Genomic DNA, 23613 nt, shown 5'->3' on the forward strand with positions numbered 1-23613 from the left:
GCTATATATCATCATGCTTGTAATTGTGCATGTTTACATTTTTTTCTTAATCATGTTATCATTGTCCAACAACCTTACTCTGCATTAATTTACTGTTTTAAAATGTGAAATTTTCATGACAGTTTTATTTCTGCTATTTCTACTGTAAGAGCTTTTACATGAAAGTTAAACCATCATCAATATTCAATATTAGGAACACTTTAACATGATTTGAGGAATTATTACAAATTTAAAACCGTACGAAATAAGTATGATAAAAAAAGAAGGTATTGGGGTATGCATAATATAACAATGTGTGCAACCTTGTGTTTGACTTGTCAAAAAAAAGGGGGCTCTTTTCAATATTTCCTTTAAAATTCCAGTTTGTATAAAAAAAGTTCAGTAAAAAAATTGAAGTGAGGTATGGATAAATGACAATCTTTTAACATGTGACTGATAAAAACGGCAAATGGTAAAAATCCATGTATTTTCAATTAACATTATAAAACAGAGAAAGTGAGAGAGAGGAGGACAAAAAAAATAATATTCTGCACATTCCATTTTAAAAGTTCAGAATATTTTCTTTTTGACCCTGTTGAAAAGAGAGAGAGAAAAAGAAGGAATAAATACCATACCCTTACCATTTTAACAGCTTGTTTTCCTTCTCAACCTCTATTTTAGGGAATTGTTATAAATGTAAGCACATCTGTAAAGCAAGTTTAGTTGTAGTAGTAATTATATCTAAGGCACATTTACTTATTACTAAAATTATTACATTAGCTTTCAATTTCTTGTTATGTATAAAAAGAACACCTTTTATACATAACTTTTTATAATCTTGAAACTTGTGGAGTTCCCAGTCATTTCATATCTACAAGTCTTTCCCTTTTTCCCATCTTGAATTTTGTATGATTGTAATATAATGAAATCTGTTAATATTTTACAGACTTTCTCTGTTTCCCCATCATGAATTTTGTATGGTTGTAACTTAATGATATCTGTTAATATTTTTTATGGTGAAATTCATTCAATATAAACAAAGTTGTTTCCTTTTAATTTCATTAAGAGTGAAGTAGAGTTTTGCTACACTTAGTACTTAGGGCTTATTCCAGAAAAATGTCTCTGGAGACCAAACTCAGTTGATTTATAAATTTGTTGGTGCAGGTTATTTGAAATTTTTCTTATAAGTCAAATGTATTGCATATTAATTTTAATTTGTTGTTGGTACCCCTAAATATCTTTTGTGTTCTGTCCCCCACCACCCCAGGGAATACACTTTTTTATGGAACCAGTCCTTATTACATACTAATGGTCACATGTCTGTTCTTTGCTTAACTACATTTACTGTAATATAGTAAAGGATCACCCAACCATATTGAAACCAGTTAAAATAAAAAGTTGGCAATTTTATTTTGATCCTTTTTTTTTTTTAATTAAAAATCCCTTTGCTTCAAAGAATTGTGTTTGATAAAGTTTTTGGCTCCAAATGTTTAAAATGAGGAGTGAGTGATAGACATTTATTGATCTAAACAAACAATGATTTCCTAGTAACTACTGATATTTGTAAGTTATGATATTAAATCTATTTTCTGTAACATATGATTTAATGCAATATTGTGATCACACTTCATTCACTGTGATATTAAATAATATTTATATTGAATAGCAGGTAATTTTCATGGGGGCATAGGTATAGTCAAACCTGTCTAGGCAAGCACCTGTAGTCAGCAATAATATGTCTGTAAAGAAAATACTATGATTAAAATGTCCTTAAGTAGTGCATTCTACAGCTGGTATTTACACTCCCTTAGAAGGTTGCATAAGACAGATTTGACTATATTGGTCGTTTCTTCTAAAATCAAAGAATTGATTTTAAGTCTATTTTAGATTCCTAAGTGATTTGAAGTTCAAGAAGTAAAAAAAGCATTTATTTTTGGCATAAGTTGAACATGAAAAAATGTTGAATATTAGAACTTTGTGAAAAATTACCTGCTGCACTGTACATGATGTGTATAAATTTATCGTAAACTACATATTATATTAAACTACATACTGAATATTGCATGCCAAAATCTGTATCACATGCCAAATCAACACGAGACCTCCACAGGCCCACTGGGTGATATAGTTCCAGGGTTGTAGATATTACATGTGATACATATTTTGACGATGTCATGTTCATTATATCATATTGTTTACCTATACATCTAGTGTGTTCTGTGTAGGGGTGTGATAAAGGTCTAGAGGTGTGATATAGATATGGTTTAAACAAACACTTGTAATGCATATACAAAAAAGGTAAATTTTAATCTAAATATATGGTATATTGTAAAAATATCCTAAGATCACAAAGTGATTTTTACTGTGATAGGGTATATTAAGTTCAATTTTATTTATAGATTTTTTAGGGTTAGATTATGTCTTCATGTACATGTATTAAATTAAGCATTTTAAATGCATAGATTTATAACCAAGTAGAATGTAAAATATGTGTCAAGAATATCCTGTTACATCTTCTTTCATTGCTTTGCTTTCATTTTTAAAATTGAGTTCTTCAAAAATATAATTGAGGGGTATGAGTCGTCATTTCTTTATTGAAAGTTCAACAGTTGTAATAAGAATTAGTGAAAGGAATGTAATGAGCAAATATCAAACATAATGATGAAGGTTTGATTAGAAAAAATGATGGTAAATTCTTATGTTAAATGTATGTGATTCATTATTAAAAATATGTTGAAAATCAATTTATTACAAATACATTTATCAGGTGTTGTCTACCTTTGTTCAGTAAGATAGTGCTGTGTTGAATCTTGTGTTATTTCCAAAAAAATGATAAATGTACAAACTGAATTTGAGACTGATAGGCATGCTATTGATATTACATGATATTTTATTTCACTTAAATTATATGAGACCTTTATTCTATCAACATTAAATATTTGCATGGGATATTTACAAGTTTAAGGTTGTTATTTATTATTGTCTACTGTTACTCTTAACATTTTTTGGACTGTTACTTGTGTTGTTTAAAAATTCTGGTTTGATGTCATGTATATTGCTAAGTTTTACAAATGTTGTCTAGTTGTCATTTTATTTTTCACTGGTGGTTTTTTAATTCTTCTACTTGAAATTCTTTTTACCTTTATGTCATGATGTAAAATATGCTTTCATAATAAAAAAATAAGTGTTAACATTGTTCACATTAATGTTTCTATTTATGCTAGAATTTGTGTGAGAAAAGTGTAATATCTTATTACAAAATATATATTCAACCAAACAATTTGCAGTCAAATAATGGTATGGCACTGACATCCCTGTAGTCTGTTCCATAGTCGTCTGTAGATACAGGATTTACATGCAATAACTCAAATACAAGTTTTACAGCAAGGTGCCAAACCACAAAAGAAGGCTGGTATGGAAATTTGGGTTATAGCCCAATTGTTTTGGATTCTGGGGCCAAAAGCAAGGATTTCATAGAATTTCCGTACAGAACTCAAGTATGAGCGTATGAAACTATGATATTGTAGCTAATGTTATATACCACAAATGTCAGTCTGGTATTGATAAAAAGGGTTATGACTTGCAATATTTTTAATTAGGGACTGTAAAGGACCATAAACGATTTTGACTTGATTCCAACAAGAGGATGAGTAAATGTGTGCATCTTTATTTTATTGTACCATTAGGTTCCATACCACAAAAGGAAAGTTCAATTGATTTTTTTTGGGTTATGACTTACTGGTTAGAAATAGGGATAACAAAGGGATCAAAACAATTGTTTTTAACCTTACTTCAAGCTTAAGTAAATGTATGAATCTCTATGCAATTGAATCACAATGTTCCATGCCAAATAAGTCGGGCTAGGACTGATTTTGGGTTTTTTTACAGTATCCATGAAGGTATTAGTGGCTAAAAACAATTATAACATATTTCTATGAATGCAAATTTCGTCTTACAGAAGGATTGTTTTGATGGATTCAAAGGGTTATAGCCCTCGCACTATAGGAATAAGGAACAAGAAGGGCTCTGAGATAAACATTTATTCAACTAACTGCAAACATTTAAGCTCTGTGACTACTTATTTATCTCATGTGTTGAGATCTGTATCAAGGTTTATTGTTGTGTCCATATTTGTCTTAATTGTTTGAGTCGGATTGACATTTGCGGTCCTACGAAGCTACGACCTGTAAAGCATTTTATTACTTTTAATTGTAATTGAGATAGTAAAAGAATATTAAATTATAAGCTCCCAGGTGACTGTCTATGATTATTTAGACAGTCAGTAGATTCTGTTGGGAGGGTGAGGCTTTATAAACCTTAAGTTGAAACTATCACTCTGGATGATGAGAAATTATACATCAATAGAAGTATTAAATATATGATGCACCAGTCGGTTCCAATCATATCCTAAACCTACACCAAACCAACTTGAAGCCACAATTTTTAATCATAAAAAGGTACTGCGCGTTCTCCAACTTGCCGATTTTAAATCCAAATCGCCTGACTGTATCGGCTCCTCTTCGTCCTTTAATTATAATTATCGTTGACAAAGCTGCTTACAAGATATTATTACAAAATGTCCTAAATACCGTGAACCCCAGCACATCAACTGGAAACAAAACATCAGAATTTTGATGGATGCTGTTGTGGAATATGCACGTAAATGGGCTAGGAAAAATGAAGAGTTTGAGAATCTCTCTAAGTGGTTAACTTCTATAAATTCTCTGATAGTCTCCCGAATTCGGCGCTTCAGAACGTCAATGAGTTCCAAAACCAGCTCTATTTTCTTTATTCATATGTCAAGAGAACTTTTTCGGATTTTCATGACGAATTCGTCACCGTTCCAGCAGACAAAACCCATAATAACACAATATATATGTGCAAAAGACACTATATTGACTGTCTGATTGAACAAATGGGTAAAAAAAGTAAAGTACTTTACCTCAGGAAGACATAATTAAAAATCTCATGATTGTACTAACGTCCTTTGGTATTTCTGTAGGTGATGATTATATGACTCTCCTTACTATTTATTTGATATCGTAGTGTCCTTACAAACAGAGTATATTGCTCGGTTTGCCAAATGTACTACTAAACCCCTATCAAAACTCCTTATAACTTTATTCACGACAGTTAAAGATGGACTAAAGAGCTACTATGATAAAGCCTACTATACAAATGGCGTGAACCATATGTGGATTCTCAAGAATTCAAAAGACATACAAGAGTGCCTTTCTTCCAGCAGCCTTATTTTTTTATACAAACTTTTGATTTTTCTACATTGTACACCACAATGCCATGTGACAAAAATTTCTACAAGTGATTTTATACAAAGCAGGGAACTAAATGATATGCTTATCTAGTACTCGACAGTGAAAAGTCGTATTGGTATTTTATGTTAAAAGGAACATACTAATTTTCGTAAGACTTAGCCCAACTGATGTTAAAATGCCGCAATTTCTGGTTGACAACATTATTGTGGAATTTGTGTTCCAGCATTAACATCTTCTGACGTCTTGTTTCCCTTGTATTCGTTTTTTTTTCATCATTTTTATTCGACTCGATACATTGTGTCTGTAGATCGTTCTGTTTCATGTGTTCACTTTGGATATTGACGTATTTGAATCACCCCACTGCTAACGCTTCAGTATTTTTTTTTTCGATTTTTAGAGGATACAGTTTTATTTTTATTGTGATGGGGAGCTTTCAAAGTGACCTAGTTTGAAAGTACGATTTCACAATTACTAATAATATGAAACATTTTGATCTTAGATTATGTTGTGGCCAGATTCACAATGGGACCAATTGTATACCACTTGTTGCGAACCTCTTTCTATATTATAACGAATCACAATTTATGACAAGGATAAACAAAGCCCTTACAAATAACATTTGGTAGAAAAGTATATTTAGACATAATTTTGTCGCTTAACAACAATGACTTCAGTATTTTGATTAAAGATATATAACCTGTTGACCTTTCTATGAACAAAGCAAATACTGCAAAATACACATATCCGTTTTCATATTAATAATGGTAAACTTAATACAAAATTGACAAAGAGGGATGATTTTTCATTCTCTATTGCTAACTATCCGATATTAAATGATGTCGACGTTCTCTTGTCACTATCATATGTGGTGTTTACATATTACAGTTGGTTCGATTTGCTCGTATTGGTAAAAATGCTTCGGATTTTGACGAAAGAAATCCTCATATAACAGAGAAATTACTTCATCCAGGTTTTTGATATCACCAGCTCGTAAACTATTCACAAAATTTATCAACCTTTACAAGATATTCACTCTAAAATACAGATGTACTTGTAAACAATTAATACGTGTAGGTATCTCCCACCCTATATTTTATGATAATATTCTTCACAAAGTATGGAAGCTCAATATTTACATAATAAGTTGACTAAACCGTTAAACAGACTCATTCGTAATGGATATATAGTTATGCAATCAAAACGTTTAAAATCTTTTCCTCTTTTATCATTCCGGAATTTTTATAAGCAAATCGGCGGGTGTTTCTAGAAAAGTAGAGGACGCTAATCCTACCGGTGCACCTAATCTATGCTCCAGTTTTGAGTGGAGTTCGAGTTGCTAATTTACTTTTGTTACTTTGTATGTATTTTTTTAGTGACTTAATGTTCTTTGTTGTGTTTGTCTGTTCTCCATATGCAGTCTTTGTCCTTGGATTACATTCTTTGATTTCCACTGGAATACTGGTGACATTGATTACTCTTTCATCTTTCTTATGGGAAATATACCAATATCACCAGCCTATGGAGTATAATGTCACTGTTAATCCGTAAGTGTAAAGCCTGTTAATGCATTACACGAACTCTTTTTTATAGAGCATGGATACTGTTTTGTTTAATCTACTGAGTCAGATGTATTTTCAGCCTTTGTTGGTTTAACCACTACTTAAGTTTTAATGTCGTAACAATATGATTGACCGACAATATCTTTTTTTTTCACAAATGAGACAACATGTAGTCAGTTAGATTTCCTCTAACTATATGTCAAAATTAAAAAGTAGATTAAAGAAACCCAACATTGATTTGTTGGAAATGGGAACACGAAAGATAGTTTTTTTTATTTGACAAATAAAGTTTTTTTAAAAACGATTTCTACTTTTTCTTTGCCCAGAAAATATTAATCGACTAAGCTGGTCATCCATTACATATCGGTCACAAGTCGAATAATCGAAGTCTTTAGAATTTGATAACACAAAGGTGACTTATTTTCATTAATAGTGATCGGTTATTACCTCATTTCGCACTTTTAAATACTTAGGAATGAAATTAAGATGTCATAAAAACATACTTTTTGTCCATTAAAACGCAGCATTAATTACCATTTGAATGGCAACCGACATGTGATCGACACTTATTTTGTATTATGTTCCTTCCCATCCAAATCTTTTTTATTTAACAAAATTAAAAAAAAAAAACGAAACCTGGAATATTAGCCCAAAAATATTCCATCCCATGTGTTGAAGTGTTGGAAACGACCTGTTACAGCAATGATCTTCGAGCGCTTATTGAAAACGCCCTGATTTAATGCAAGAAAAAACACTTCAAAATTTTTATTTTTGCCCTCGTTCGACAAAAATTACCTGTCCTGTAAAACAAGGCACAAAATTGTGAATACAAGAATATTTCTCACATAGTACAACTTTAAATTACTCAATGTATAATTCCAGATGGTATGCAAATGTAGAAATTCTTGCAACAGTTCCCATGTTAAAGGGATACTACATGTAATATGTATGAAATATGTTTATTTAGATCTTTTTTAAGCAAATGCTTTCATTTCAAATATATCTCGCGATTTTCAAGTGTTCAAGATTTAACTATAATCTGTTGTTTTGACGTTGAAATATGCAAGGTTGGTCGTTTGTTGAACCGGTTTAACGTTACAAAAACAGAGTATTGATAAAATGAATATCGAACGCAAAAGGTAGGAATTTCAAATTAATCCTTGCTTTATGTTTATGCCTAGTGTATTTCATTACAACGTTTTAGCTATAGTCATATTTAGGTGTTATTTCGTTGTCAACTTACATTTATATCGGAAATACAGGGTCGAATGAAATTATTTGACAGATTCAAGATACTTTAAATATTTCATTTCAGTTTTCTTTTCTGAGTTCCTTTATCCAATTCTTTTATTCAAATGGGGTTGAAATCAACCTATATTTTTTATTAAACTATTTTAGAAATAATGTAACGGAAATATATGTAAGTGCAGTGATTTGTGGGTCCGAAGTTGAATCACATGTGGAAACTTGTCACAAAAGGGATCAGGCGGATTTTCAGATTAAACAAATGCATGTAATCATAAATACAACACCTATTATTGTTAATTATATGACAGTGGTGACTTCATATACCATAAAAATTGATTTACAAATTGTAAATCTTCAGCCAACTACCTGAAAACATTACAGCCAGGAATATAACTAATTTGATTTGAATTATATATCTATTTGGCATTACAGTACAAGGTAACCTTTTCCTATCTTGGGAATACTATTACTTGTTGTAACATTTAAAATTCTATTTTTTTTTAAATTTACGATGGCCAATACTGCACGAGAATGATTTACTTTCTTGTATGCCTTTCTGATTAAGGAACAGAACAAGCGCATTTTTTCGATGTACCATGCCAACATGATTGTTACAACATTACCAAGGAAACCAGTAAGTGAAGACAACGATTAAGTACAGTCATGTATTTGGATAAGCTTTGAGTACGTTCTTATTTTACGTAAAAATTCCTTCTATCGCAGAAACTATTTGTTGAAATTGCATGCTATTGTAAGCGAAACATATAGATTATAACTGGTTGAATTAGATACTAATGCATTTGATGTATTTCACCATATCCGTTCTATATTCCAGTAAATAAGCCTGCCATCCATTCTGAATGGCTACAGGCGGACCAAAAACCAATGGTCAATCCATAGTTAAATATTTGTGATTTTCTTTAAGAGAAAATTGCACCACTACAGTCATTTCAATATGCCAAACATGAAGTCTACACTGTTAAATTTGGTTGATTGCTTCAAATTATCTTCATTGATGTGGTTTAATTTCTCTAACTGCTGTTAGAATTTTTGTTCAAGAGGTACACATTTTCGTTATTCGATCAAAAACGTATTTAAGGTCTCCACGAAATAATTTCCAAACAGATAAAAAAAAATTCAGGAATTACCACATCAAAGAAAAAAAAGAAAAAAAAACCAAAATTGATACCAATTAATTTTCAGAAAATATGTTGCATTTTTGCCCGTGTATGGGTAAAATTAAATTCGAATTAGCATAATGTCAAGACATTCTCTAATCAAACTGATATATACAAGTGTGGAACTGTTACAAATCTTTACGCTGTATTCACATTCGAAGAAGGAAAATAGCTTTTAAAACAGAGTTAAGAGTATATGTCTACTATTGGATTAATCGACAAAAACGGTACGCAATTATTACACTACATAGACTTAAAAAAACAAATGAACAAAGATATAATAGAGTGAAGCACTGATCGATCATATTTTCGAAACATAATATAATACAATGCACATCCATGTACATTGTATAAACAAAAGTAAAATAAAGTGGTAAAATTGAGTTTTAACATTCATATGCAACAAGTAATATTTTCTAAGACAGAAATGTTTTTGTTTTGATCTTGACCTTCTTGTTACAGTAAATACAGAAATCCATTTTATCTGCACATGTTTCACATGTTACAAGGTGGCCACAATTAACGAAGAGCATGCACACATCATTAGTCTTGCATCGCATACATTGTAGCCGTTCTTGCAATTTCTTGTTTGTTTCCAGAAGTTTTTGGGGATCTGAAAAAGTTCACGTTATAGAGGCGAATCTTTAGGGGGTACGTTTTCTCGAGAAATCATAAATTAACTTTTGCATAGTACGTGTTCATTTAAAAAAAACATTAATTGTATACAAAATACAAATTAGTAGGACCATTTAAAAGCAATGCATTATACCATGAAACTTCTTGTTCATGTATACAAAGATTACAAATAAGCATGTACCTATTATTGTTACGAGAACGCACAAACAACATATGACACAACATATTACCTTTTTCGCATGGTTGTTCAGCTTTGGTGTTTTCGACTGCAAATAAAACTGAATGTCTAAAATATCGCTAGACAAAGGAAGCAATTTAATATTGTATTAAAATCAAATGTTATTTGTAAACGTTGCGTCATGCAAAAATACTGAAACACGCCTTCAAAAACATAATGAATAAAAAAAAACAATAGAACGTTTTTTAATGTACCTGTACTGTCTCCCTTTTCTTGTCGCGAAAAAACACACACTTTTATCATTTAGCTCTCCGAATAATTTGAACTAAAACAATGTAGGACATAAAACTTAAGTACGAAGTCCAGAAAATCAATGACGCAATTTGATTTCTTATGAAACTCAAAATGCGGCTGCGGCTGTCATAGATAGTAAACAAAATATTTAAGTTATAGGAAACATATGTATGTTAGAGCATTAGTTGACTTTATAAACCATGAGTATTCTGGATTTCAAATACATTCATTTACCTGAAAATGGACTATTTTTCTTACGGTCACTGTCATATATAACAGGAATTGCCCATTCAACTGTCAACTCTTTAATTTCTGAAATTACATCATTGGGCAAAGTAAATGTATTTTGTTGCATACTACCGACAATTTACTGGTTTATGCACAAATACTTCTGAACTGATTTAAAATCTTCAGAGTTTTAACTTTTTTATTCGCAATGATTGTCTCAGATGAAAGGCTGTGTATAACACGTGTTGAATCTGTTTTTGTGATGTTCATGATATAGTATGTAATTTCAGTAAAAAGATATACAAATGCAAGCTGAAATTGCCTAATTCATTTTCCAGTGATTTACATTAACTCGTTTAGTTTAAAATAGATACAATATGTTTTCATTCCTGATCCGCGCTTGTCAACTACCCCAATTATTTTCAACGAATAGACATTTTCTTGAGTTTTTTTGTCAAGGAAAGCTATTTATAGCCTGAACTTGACTTAGAGATCGTCGGCAAGTGGGATTCAACAGGAAGTAGATATTGCCACAAGGAACTGCCTAAATATTTCGCCTATAATTTACATTAGTATATCGCTCCGCCGCCGATCAATATGTGATGCTTTATTTTTCGTAAGAGATGGAAGTATTACGACATCAAAGCTTTTGTAATATTTGTTGAATTGCAATATTTCTATGATTAGGTGCTTATCTTAAACTATTTGAATTTTGTCTTAGCGAGCTGGACTATTTTTTTTTCTAATTGACCTGACAAACACAGTACCTTCAATTACCGAAAACAATATGGCGTCGGAAGGACAAGTGACAAATTTCAAAGTACCCTCATTTTTATGGGAAAATTATAATTTTCATGTGTAAAATTGAGAAAAATGGCAAGTAATGTCCTAGTACCCCCTTTTTTCTGAGAAACCCAAGCTGCCACCCCTCATTTTCAAAGTGTGTGGATCAGCCTCTGCCAGATGGGTCCTGAAGGTTTGAGAAAGCGTTCCAGTGTTTGTAAATTACAGGTATTTTTGTGAACAATTTTGATAAAAAATATCTTTACATATGCTAAAAGGTTTCAAGTTGTTCTATATTTTATACACATTGTACTGTTAAATACATGTAAATCCTATATATATCATGTGTGTTTGATTTGATCCCAGGAATTTAAAATGCAAGCAATGTGTACATGTACATGAATAAACATACAAATGTACATGTAGCAAACAATATCAGTGGCGTAGCACCATTAAAGCAGTGTAAGCATGTGCTTTCAAATTTTTTTGACAATTTTTTTTGGAGTTTTTCACAACCTTGGCTTTACATTTACATTAATTTGCTTGTAACAAACACATCTGGAATTAATATTGATCTCCATTAAACATTCGATCATTTAAATGTAACTGTGATGTTTAACTTCGAATTCTATAGGTTCAAGATCGAGTTCTATTCAAGATCAGTTCAAATAAACAAGCGTCTGTGTATTGCTCGTGAACTTCATAAAACCTAAAAGGATGCCGTTGACGTGACAAACTCATAGAACCTCAAGTTTTGTCGGAGCCAGATATGTCTGCTCGGCATGCTCAACGTAGCACCGAATATGTAGACATGTAGACAATACGCTAGGGCCTAAATCATTACATCCACAAAACTTTGATATTGCATCATACAAGGGGAAGGTTGGCGACAAACAAAAGTTCTTTCTACTGAAAAAATAAATGGGTTGTTCCCGACTCATTTGTATTTCCTCTTACAGAAATTCGGGGACTGAAAAAAGGTTTTAATCGAACATGGCCCAATAAACATTCTTGGTTAACATATTCCGAGTCAGAAAATGCAGTGGTTTGTTTGTATTGTATTCAATAGTTCTGGTAATGCTTTTGTAAGAATCCCTGTAAATGATTGGGCAAATTTGACAACTTTGATAAAACGACACTTGGGCCAACCTGGTCATGACAAGTGTATTGAAATGAGTGAAAAGTTTATGAAAATTGCTGAAGGTAAAAGGGATGATGTTGTCTCAATGTTGATTTGCTCATTTCAAAATAAAATATTAAGAACAATAGCTATCTTGAAAAGTATTTTGAAGACTACTTATTTGTGTAGAAAGCAGAACATCCCCTACGTGGTCATACCGATATAAAAGTAATGCCGTTGCTGTTAACAAATTTAGGACAGAAAATGATAGGATTTTGTCTGACCATCTACAGTCCTCCAAACGCTATATATCTATCAAACCAGGTACAGAATGAGTTAATTCGTATTTGTGGCCAACAGTTAGGACAATATAACGTCGATGAGTGTAATTCTGCAAACTGTTTTAGCATAATTATAGATGAAACTACTGATGTTTCTACCGTCAAACAGGTTTCTTTATGCTTGCGTTATGTCGGTTCAATTTTTAAAGAGGGTTGACAAAAAAAAACAAACAAAAAAAAAAAAACAAACAAATCAGAAAAAAAAACGAAAACAAAAAGAAAACAAAAAGTAAGAAAAACGAGAAAAAAGAAAAAAAAACAAAGCTGGCTGTGATTCTTTTAACTTATACACCTTCCTCTAAACATTTAACAAGTTTTAAAATGGATGGTCAAAGCTGTTACCTTAATGAAAAAACGTTATTCGAATTCGAAAATTATGCTCAGCTTCTGATGGACTAACGCCCCAACCCCCTGCTTACATATCTTAAATTTCCGGCTACGCCGCTGAATATGAAATATTTAAACTAGAAAATAAACATTTGAATCATGGAATTGTTAAATTAATATGATTTCGAAAGCAGAAACATAAACAATGTCTGTTTCAAAGGTAAGAATGAAAGACAATGTAATTAAAATTAGATCGTAATTGCTTCCCCCTTTTTCCATGTCACATGAAGTCATGCGACAACGGAAAAAGGGGGAGCAATTAAAATCTAATCTGAATTAGATTGTGATGAAATGAAGCCATGTGGCATTTTTATCACATTGAGTAGTTGATCTTGATCTATCAAAAAGAGGGATATCTATTAAAAATTAGGTATTTATATGTAACAAACTTCTAGAGCATAAAGAGTCCCTGCTTTTGACATTACTGCTGAAAATTTTCCTAAATACATTAAAAACGATTTGATTACATTTTTGTTGTATTAGAAATTGCCCTATTCTAAAATTTCAACCACTATCATTGTGGATGACATGTGATTTAAAAACCCTATATCACACCCCTAGACTTATATTGCATACCCTAAATTACAAGCCTAAACCTATTTCGCGTACCCCTAGACCTATATTGCATACTGTACAAATGTATATCACACCCCTAGACCAATATGACATACTGTATTTCACACCCTTAGACCTACATGTATATAACATACCCTATATCACACTGCTGGACTATATCACACCCTTAGACCTACATGTATATCACATACCCTATATCACACTGCTGGACTATATCGCACCTTTACTAATAAATAATATGCACATTATATACTGTATATCACTCACCTAGACCTTCATATATTTGGCATACCCTATATCACAATTCTAGACCCATATGGCATACCATATACTACACCCTTAGACCTACCGGGTATATGGCATACCATACATGTATATCACACCCATAGACCTATATTGCATATCTTATATCACACCATACACAGAACACACTTGAAGTATAATAAAAATATATGTTTTGATGAACATGACTTGCCAAAATCTGTATCTGATGGGGTATCAATTCTCGACCTATATCACCCCGCGACCAATAGCCTTAAGTGGGTTGACATACATGTAGGAGACTTGTGTTGATATTGCATGTGATACAGATTTTGGCAGTTAAAAGTCTGAAAGTTAGATACAGGATTTTCATGACACACGAAGGACACAGTCAATGAGGTTAGAAATTGTATGTCCATGAAAGTGGATTGAAAATATGTTGGATATCAAGGCACCCAAAAGTAGACCTTTCCTAACAGCTGATTTTCAGGGACATTCATACATGTACAATGTATTAGGTAAGTGAAGGTATACATAAGTTTGTTCATATACTTCCAATGTACACAATGATTTAAAATTTTCAGAACTGGTGATAGGTCTACTGTAAACATTGCCAGTGTAGAACAGTTGTCATATGTCTTAGCAAAATTTGCAGTTTACATTTGTATGTCTTTGAACAGGAAATTTATACTGAAAACTTCAAAAATACATGTGCATGTACTCTAACAATGGTTACTGGCATATGCAGTACAGTATTAATTAAAGATTTCATGAAACTATGATATTTGTAATATAATAATACATTTATCAAATTTGTTATTTACTTTACAGTGTGACATTAATTGCTCATAAATAAATCAACATACAGGGATGGATCCAGATATTTTGAAATGGGGGGTGGGGGGATCCAGACATCATTATAAATCAACAGGTAACTAGAAACCGTACATGGGAGAAGCCCTAAAGTAATATCATTAGTAAACTTTCCAGTTTCTGTATTTAGAAGTTTTTGTCTAGTACATGAAATGGCTTTAATTTATTGTTTTAAACTCACCACTTCAAACCACTTTAATAATCTTCCTGGTTATGAAGGGATTTTGTTTTAACAATGACCACCTGTCAGTCAGGTGAAAAGTAGCCTATTCTACTCTTACTTATGTTACCTGTTATTAACAGTTATTGAAACAAAGATGTGCTCATGAAGTACACTGTACTACATTTGTGTAAAGTTTATGTTTTATTTAAGATAAACTTGAATTATTTTAGAGAAAGAAGTGTTTATTTTTTCTTAATTAAGAGAGCTGATAGAGATATTTTAAGAATAACATTTCAGAACACTAAAATATAATATATATTTATTTTATTAACTTTCTATAATGTAGGACAGTAATTATAATGCTATAGAAATACTGTTTGCAAAAATTTCAATCAACCAGTACTGACTAGGTGGCTAAAAACAGTAAAAACCTGGGACAATGATAACTGCCCATCCTCTATTTTGTCTGATTTTGCACACAATTATATGTACATGTAAGAATATTTCTCATCAAGAGGAGGTTTCTGTACTTCCATATGATGTGGCTAAAATACATGTATATTTTCACGCATTTACATTTTGTAACATTTTGCAATTATCAAAGGCACTGTTATCATCTTTTCCTTTATTTCTTTTCAGTGGTAATCCCTTTTAAAGTTTCACTAGATGTAGTGAGAAGAAAGCAAAGCAAAATGAACTATTTTTGTGCTGGGACAATGAAACAAAGTTCATGATTCTCAAGTGCTGGTACATGTCAACATTTCTTAATAAAAACTACAAATATGAAGTCTGATTTCGTAGCACTTATTTGGTGGCAAATCGTAAGAGTTACTTGTATTTTAATATAATACATATCGGTGAAACATTCATACAGGAAAAAATGAAAGAAATGCACATACATTATTGAAGGCAGACAGGTATAGAACACTCTGCTTAAGCGCAATAATGATTCATCATAAAAAGTGGTACTCATTGGGTACGGGTTTACTAGTAACCTTTTTGTTTTGGGAAGTAGAAAAGATGGATTTATATTCAATATAATATTTATATGTATTGGTTATAAAGAAAGATAAAATATTTCCTGTATTTACTACATCTCTTTATCCTTGACTTTCCATCTTGATTGGAATCTTCAAATGCTAAAATATATGAGGTGCAACCAACGTTTTTGTCCACAGCCAGAAACACCAAAAACAATAAAAGAAAAGAAGATCCATAGATGCATTAATAAACAAGCAGTATTGATATGCATTCTATTAAAACAGATGGTTTTCTTTAACATGACTAAGTTTTTTTTATCGTTTTTTTAGCTTGCAATTTGGCTACGTGAATATTTATGAGGTCTTCCTTGATGCAGTGCCTCAGCACATTGATTTCTCTACTAATCATGATAGTATTCTACAACTATATTGAAATAAACTAGACAAAGATACGGACAGTTGACATATAATGTATATGTCTTGACGAAATCTTAACATCATTCTGACGATAATATTCTTATATATAACAATACTTAGTTCATAATGTTAAAAGTTATCTTTAACTCTTATCATTTTGCTTTGAAAGCTGATCAATGGCGTAATTGATTTATTCCTTTGCCATACAAAGTTCCTTTAGTTGATCTCGAACGGATGTAAAGGAAATTTCTAAAAGAAAAAAAATAAGTAAAACTAGTTATTATTGTGTTGGACATCAACACAGATGTTCTCATTGTCACAGGAACTCGTAAAACCAATGTCTATGTGTCCATTTTTTTCTCGTTTTAAAAAAAAATCTTTTTAAATTGTCGACCGACAGCCATCTTGGATGGTGGCCATTTTTATTGTTTAATATAGCCGACCCAAAGCCATTGTGGTGACCTATTTGGAAATCGAGAATGAAGGCTCTACGACAAATCCCTATTTTTATGAATTTTGAAATGGTAGCCATGTTTAAAATTTTAAAATCTTTTTGCATGGTGCCCTATTTTTGGTGCCAAGTTAAGTTTAAATTCACTCATTCGTCTCAGAGGAGTTCTGCCGACAAAAGTATACAGGAAATAATTATTGTAAATGTAATGTTAATAAATAAATTAATCTGGTGAAATGGTTTCTTGAAAATAACATTTTTATTTGAGCTTGTATAATTATATTTTTAATATATAAATTTCATAATTAAAAGAGTTCAAAGTGGTCATGTTAATTTAATTCATAATATGCATACATTATTTCGAAGGAAGTTGACAATTTACGTCAATGATGTTTTTTAGAAAAAGAGAGGTCCTCGATTTTTACAAACGTTAACACCTGCATAAAAGACATTTGTAATTTAACAGTACCCTCTTGCTTATCTGTATGTTCAGCTAGTCCACTCATGCGCAGGAAATTGCGTTAGTTGTTGTTAGAAGATTTTGCTCAGTTAAGATTTTATTTTTTACTATTAAAAAGTGTTAATGTTTGTGATATTTTAGTGTTAGCAAAATCATTACAATTATTTATGGCCTTTTTTAATCATTTTTGAGGTTGTATATAAATGGGTTTTCTCTGAAAAAAAAAACCGTCTTGCGAATTATTTTATTCGTGTGTTAATCTGGATGTTGGATTTCTCTACTTAACCACTGGATATAATGCATCATTACTTTTTTTATGCGTAGAACAATTAAAGTTACCATGAATTGCCCATGTGCTTTTGTTACTTTGTATGTATGATTTTAGTTACTTCATGTTCTTTATTGTGTATGTCTGTTTTCCATGTCTGGTCTTTGTCCCCTGATTACATTCTTTTGAATTCCTTATTTTCCTTCTATTACTGTTGGATAACCTATGGGATGATATATACATGTATAATAAACGGTAAGTAATTTACCAATTGCAGTATTGAAAATTTAAGGTACTCTGTAAACTCATTTTTCTTCTTGTTTATAGGCAGTTTGATATGAATTTGGACTGCATATCCAGAATGTTAGTGTTATTGTATCTTCTGATGATAATCTCTACCTTAAAGTTGTGACATTTGATTCTTTCTATTTTGAAAAATGAGACTAAGACTGAATGGCATGTTTTAACCTTGGAACATGATTTTCCGTTTAACTCCCAAGTAGAAATTTAGTTTTTGAATCCATTTTCATGTCCTTTTTACTTCTATATTAAATTCAGCTATTTGCCGCATAGAAAATGTTTTGCATTAATTGTGATGGTCCTGGATGGTTTCATTATGATGAGCGACCTTTACATTAAATCTATTAAGAATATAAAATTGTCATAGGGAGCAACTGTTTTATTTTTAGGGGATAGAATCAAAACATGACAATAATAGATCCTGACTATTTATTTTTCCTCATGGCCTGTTTTGCTTTTTTTTTTACCAAATTTCAGTCCTGCCTTTTGATTTCAAATTTCATCCTACCTCCCATTTTTTACATTAAGAATCATATATCTCGGACACTGCTCTCTGATTAGAATTTGACAAAATTCGGTAAATGCATATTTAGCTCATGGGCTCATGGGTTCAAAAAAATTACAGAATAAATATTGTAAGAGTCTCTGCGGCCATCTTTAAAACGGCCACAAACGCGGTCAATAATTCAAAGTTGTCTATTTTCATTGGAAATTATAATATCTAGGCTGTCCTAATTTAAATATGCTGCTTAATAAATTTATAAAACTCCAATAGTGTCCATACTTGGCTCCAACTTACAGGGTGCAGCTTGTTGCCAGTCGAGGAATTGCTACGCTCGTCGTTTCCCTGGTTTGGGCCACAATATAGAAATATCTGTCCGTCAACGTTTTGTATGTCGTACCACAACTACTATGCTTTCAACGAATTATAATGAAATTTACACTCACCATTAAGCATTACTAGAGTAAGAGCCTAATCTTATTTTAAGTTTTCCGATTTTCCAAATTCAACCTTAACAGCAGATGCCCTTTTATGACGAATCATTTTCGAAGTTTGCCATGATTCTCAAGACTTTTAACATATCCCCTTAGAAGGAATTTAGTAATATTGCTATGTGTAAGCGAGCCCCTGCCCATTTCCCTCCTGGTAGCTTGCACACCTAATTAACATGTAACAACGAAGATAATAGAGAACAAAGGTATTTATGTACATATACGGTCAAACTTGGAATAATAATGATAATAAGAAACCTACCATTTCGTTCGGACAATCGTGTATTTTAACATTCTCATTCTCAGAACTTTTTAAAGTTCTGAACAAAAATCTACAAATAGATATGAGTTACCTCGTGATTCGTTATCGCGACTGGCTGAGACTTCTTCTTCTTGTCTTCGCTGGAGACAAAATGATGAGAAATCGTAGAAGAATAACATTGCAAATCAATCTTTAATGTGTACGAGGAATTTAAGTTCAATTTGATAAAATAAGGTAAGAAAGAATATCGTTCGTTACAGCTTAATTTCTTTTGGGAAACTATGGAGCAAAGAATTCACAGAACAAAAACACACAATCATACAAATTCACAATCCTATGACATCTAAACAACTGAATCCTGCAGTAAATTTATTGCAGAACCTTACTTGTTGAATAGACACTATCCATTTATTTAACACTATTAAACACTAAGTATTTCTACACAAAATCAAATACGAAATGCTTTTTGAAGATAATATAAAAAATGGGGGATTTTAAATTTCACATAAATACCTACCTGCTTATGAGAAGTTAAAACAAAAAAACAAAAAACAAACAAAACAAAACAAAACAAAAAACAAAACAAAACAAACTAAAAAGCAAAAAACAAAAACAAACAAACAAACAAACAAAACGAAACGAAACGAAAAATACACAAGACATACCATTGTCTGTCTCTTTATTTCATCGATGTGTTCTCGTCCTTTCATCTTGATAACATATTTACAGAAAGGAAACCATCTGCTGTGTTCCTCCCAAGGATCATCTTCAGGCTCCCAGTTTCGGAGGCCTCCATCACAGTAGTGGCATCGTACTATATCTTCCTCCCCTTAAGGAAAATGGCCAAATTCATCAATTTAGAATACTTCTAAATGCAAATATGTATTGCATGAAAGACAAAATTTACCGAATAATTTTTAATATACCATAACTACATAAATTTAGCGTTATTACAGTGATACAGAAGAGGAAGTTGAAAGATCTTCTTTGCAGACGAATTTGGTTCTTTTTATTTAATGAAACGTGCATCGTTTCATTAATTATTATCATAGGCGAATGCCGTTTCACAAAAAATATGACGCTTAAAACTCTAATAATAACAGATAAGTTATTCTAAACTGAAAACTTATCATTGTATTTAATTACCAGTGTAGAAAAAACCAGCTTCTGCTAAGAGGTCTGGAGTTTGAGAAATATCCTCTCTCCATCCATCAAATGTGTTTATACGTGACTCTTTGTCATCAAACGCAGCATGTTTTGGATTGTAGATCTACAATTAAAGAATTAGCAAAATAAGATGCCATTTTCTTGAACATAATCAGTATACCATTTAACAAAATGACTTAAACTAATATTACAATAACGTGTATAAAATCATTATTTTATCAAGAAATAACAATTTAAGGCCTAGCTAATTCGAACGCATGTCAATAAAATGTTTTGCTTTCAAAAGTTCTCATCTCATTTAGAAGAGTGGTATCTTATTAGTCGATGATCATGCACATTTTTTAAACAAAAACTCTTTCACGTGATATATGCTTTACTAATATTCACAGTCAGTTGTAACTTGCGAGAGTAATTCAGTAAGTTAAACGTTTAATACATATTAATAACAAAAGATGATTACCCGTTTCCAATCCTTTTGAATATCATGAACAAAACCGTTTCCTCTTACGTGTATGAGGAATCCACAGGTTGGACTATGTCGTGCATGTTCCGTCCAGGGGTCGTCTTTTGGGTCCCATTCAGCAAGTCCAAAGTCACAACAGAAACATCGGACGATGTCATTTTCTCCTAAAAAGATATTACAGAAACGTATTGACTCGAGAAACAGGTACGATAGCAATAAAAATAAAATAAGAATTTTTTTTCAAAGATCGTAACACAATGGTTTAAGAAAATTATTTTTAAAGATATTCAACAGGAGCGCTCTTCAAATTTCAATATATTTGAATGGAAAACAAATAAAGCTTTTTATAAGGGGACAATAAAAATGTACATCTTGCATTCTATATATTGATGTAAAAAGCACATTTGCTCACAATGGATTTCCTACAAAAACAAAAACAAAAACAAAAACAAAACAAAACAAAAAACAAAAAAACTAAATACACAAAAAAACCACGACTTGCCTTCAATATTATACGAACAAACACGTCAAAGAAACTGATCGAAAATGTTAACCTTTAAGGGCATTTATTTTTATACCTGTGTAAAAATATCCAGCTTCAGCTAAGTGCTTAGCCTTTTGCTTTGATTCAAACTTCATATTTTTCTTCCTCATTTTGGATTTTCCAAAATGATGGATCGAGGTTAGCTGGTTGATAACTCATTCGATTAGCCACCAATTTAGGCGAATGTAGCTTAATTAATTTGCCTGCATTTGTCTCCTGGGGTCTAGTTTTTAGAAAACTGCAATTTCTACATAGATAGATGTAATCGTTGCATAGGCAAAAGTTTAAATGTATGAATAATGAGACACAAAACTATCGGCGACAAACAATGAATCCAAAAACAGACCCGCAAAACAGTAAAATTTGCAGTTCCACTTATAAAACGTAAATGTTATTGATTATTATTATAATAATAATTATTATTATTATCTTTAGAAGTTTTGACAATACCAACAATATGGATATTTTGAAGGAAACCCAAGGTGTATATTTACCGTAACATAATAAATGGTTTTATCATTATACATTAGAAATCGTATGAAAAAAACACCTATGGGACTTGTACAAAGTAACTCCACCAGAATATACGGTCACAACATTCACATATGCCTGAAGTATGGGTATATTATGCTCCGAGGCGATCAAATACAAGTAACATGTAACAATACGAATAAAGAACATTCATGAAGCAATCAGAACAAAATTGTGTATGCTAGTAGCACAAAAAAAACTATACTTAACGCAGGAGTTTATCTGAAATACTGATTTTTATATACATTTTTGAAAAACAGTATTACGCAACATTAGAACTAAATTATCTTTGATCTAAAGTTGTTAAGAAGGGAACCAAGATTCTAACAGAATCCAAGATTGTGTTCAGGCGCAAAGACCAGGTATGCTAACAGATACATACATCAAATAATTTCTTTCGCTTCGTTCGTTATGAAAGTACATTTTCTCCACACTTTCAAACGAGTGATTTCAGTGGGGAGGAAGTATTGAAATGAGTCACTGGTTTTTAAAATTCTGTACTACTCACAAGTAGTCACATCAATACATTGAAAAAGGTGAAATGCAAAAACGTTGAAAATGTTAGATTGTTTGTTTGTTTGTTGGGGTTTAACGCCCGAGCAGCAATATTTCAGCTATATTCAGGCGATGAACATGAAGTGGATGATACAATGAACATGAAATGATGATGAAATGAAAAATGGGATGGGACACAAGGAAAATGGGGTCGACAAATTTAAATTGCCACTGGAAATAGTGAGAGGTGGGAAGGGTTGGGCAATTTAGCCTCCTGTGGCGGAGTCCTATGGTTCCTACTCCGGGAGAATACCACAGTAGGGTTCTTTAATGTGCGAGGAACGTGGCATCTTTCCCAACACGGTGCACCACTATGGTTTGCGGTCAGGTTTTCCGTATTATAGCCTGACAAGCCCAGCATGTAACACGCCAGGGGTACACCATTCCACCACCTGGGGCACACATCCCAGTTGCTCTTTGCTCTTTTACGACAAGCTTAGCGCTGCTGTTGTGGTATTCGATAGGAGTAGGAACGTTTGCGCTCCGCCAGAGGCCGCTAAATTGCCTGACCTTGAACATTCCCCTTTTATCTTGTGGCAATTAAAATTTGTCAACCATATTATCCTAGTGTCCCATCCTATTTTTCATTTCATCATCATCATTTCATGTTCATTTTATCATCCATTTCATGTTCGCTGCTCGGGCGTCAAACCCCAATAATCAATCAAATGTTTCCTATTGTAACTTTCCACATTCATGGAAAAAATATTTAACTCTTCTGTCGCTTTTTTAATGCAAGGAAAATTAATGGAAAAACTGGACATTAACAAATTATCATTTTGAGTTACCGCGTTTTGACCGTTCAATTATAATGATATCAGAAAAAATGAAATTCGCAGCATATAAGTAAATTGGTGAATTCGTTATATGTATTCTTGTGTCGAATATAAAACGAAGCATTAATGTCGATACGCAGAATTGTTGTAACGAGATAAAATTCAAGGGAAAGAAATGATGAATAAAATAATGACAAACATTCCACGAAGCAAAAACGTCGTAAAATGGAAAGTATTTGTAATTAGTTGCATATTAAAATTGTTTTACGTTTATATAGAGTAATCAAGGGAACCAAAGTTATAGCGGTAATCAAAAGAATGTAATCCAGGGACAAAGACCAGACATGGAAAACAGACATACACAAAAAA

The 23613-nt window shown here is 31.9% G+C and overlaps 1 protein-coding gene across 7 annotated transcripts in view; it reads right to left on the reverse strand.

Moving 5' to 3' along the window:
- Positions 1–7561: 7561 nt before the first annotated feature.
- Positions 7562–23613, reverse strand: part of LOC148614261 (baculoviral IAP repeat-containing protein 7-B-like) — a 30256-nt gene continuing 14204 nt past the window's right edge. For 5 of the 7 annotated variants that reach the window (XM_088588260.1, XM_088588262.1, XM_088588258.1 and 2 more), the window contains 7 exons: positions 20836–21002; positions 20355–20478; positions 19874–20037; positions 19300–19348; positions 10580–10657; positions 10104–10139; positions 7562–9850 (listed from right to left, as the gene is read on the reverse strand). In XM_088588260.1, coding sequence (XP_088444386.1) covers positions 9654–9850; positions 10104–10139; positions 10580–10657; positions 19300–19348; positions 19874–20037; positions 20355–20478; positions 20836–21002 — 815 coding nt within the window. In that variant the 3' untranslated portion in view covers positions 7562–9653. Of the gene's footprint in view, positions 9851–10103; positions 10140–10579; positions 10658–16168; positions 16724–19299; positions 19349–19873; positions 20038–20354; positions 20479–20835; positions 21003–23613 lie in introns of all 7 variants that reach the window. The other 2 variants (XR_015923614.1, XR_015923613.1) reach the window with 1 other exon arrangement.

The sequence above is a fragment of the Perna viridis genome, chromosome 6 (assembly GCF_037379345.1).
Source record: "Perna viridis isolate PV_CMFRI_1.1 ecotype Kerala chromosome 6, ASM3737934v1, whole genome shotgun sequence".
NCBI classification, from domain to species: Eukaryota; Metazoa; Mollusca; class Bivalvia; order Mytilida; family Mytilidae; genus Perna; species Perna viridis.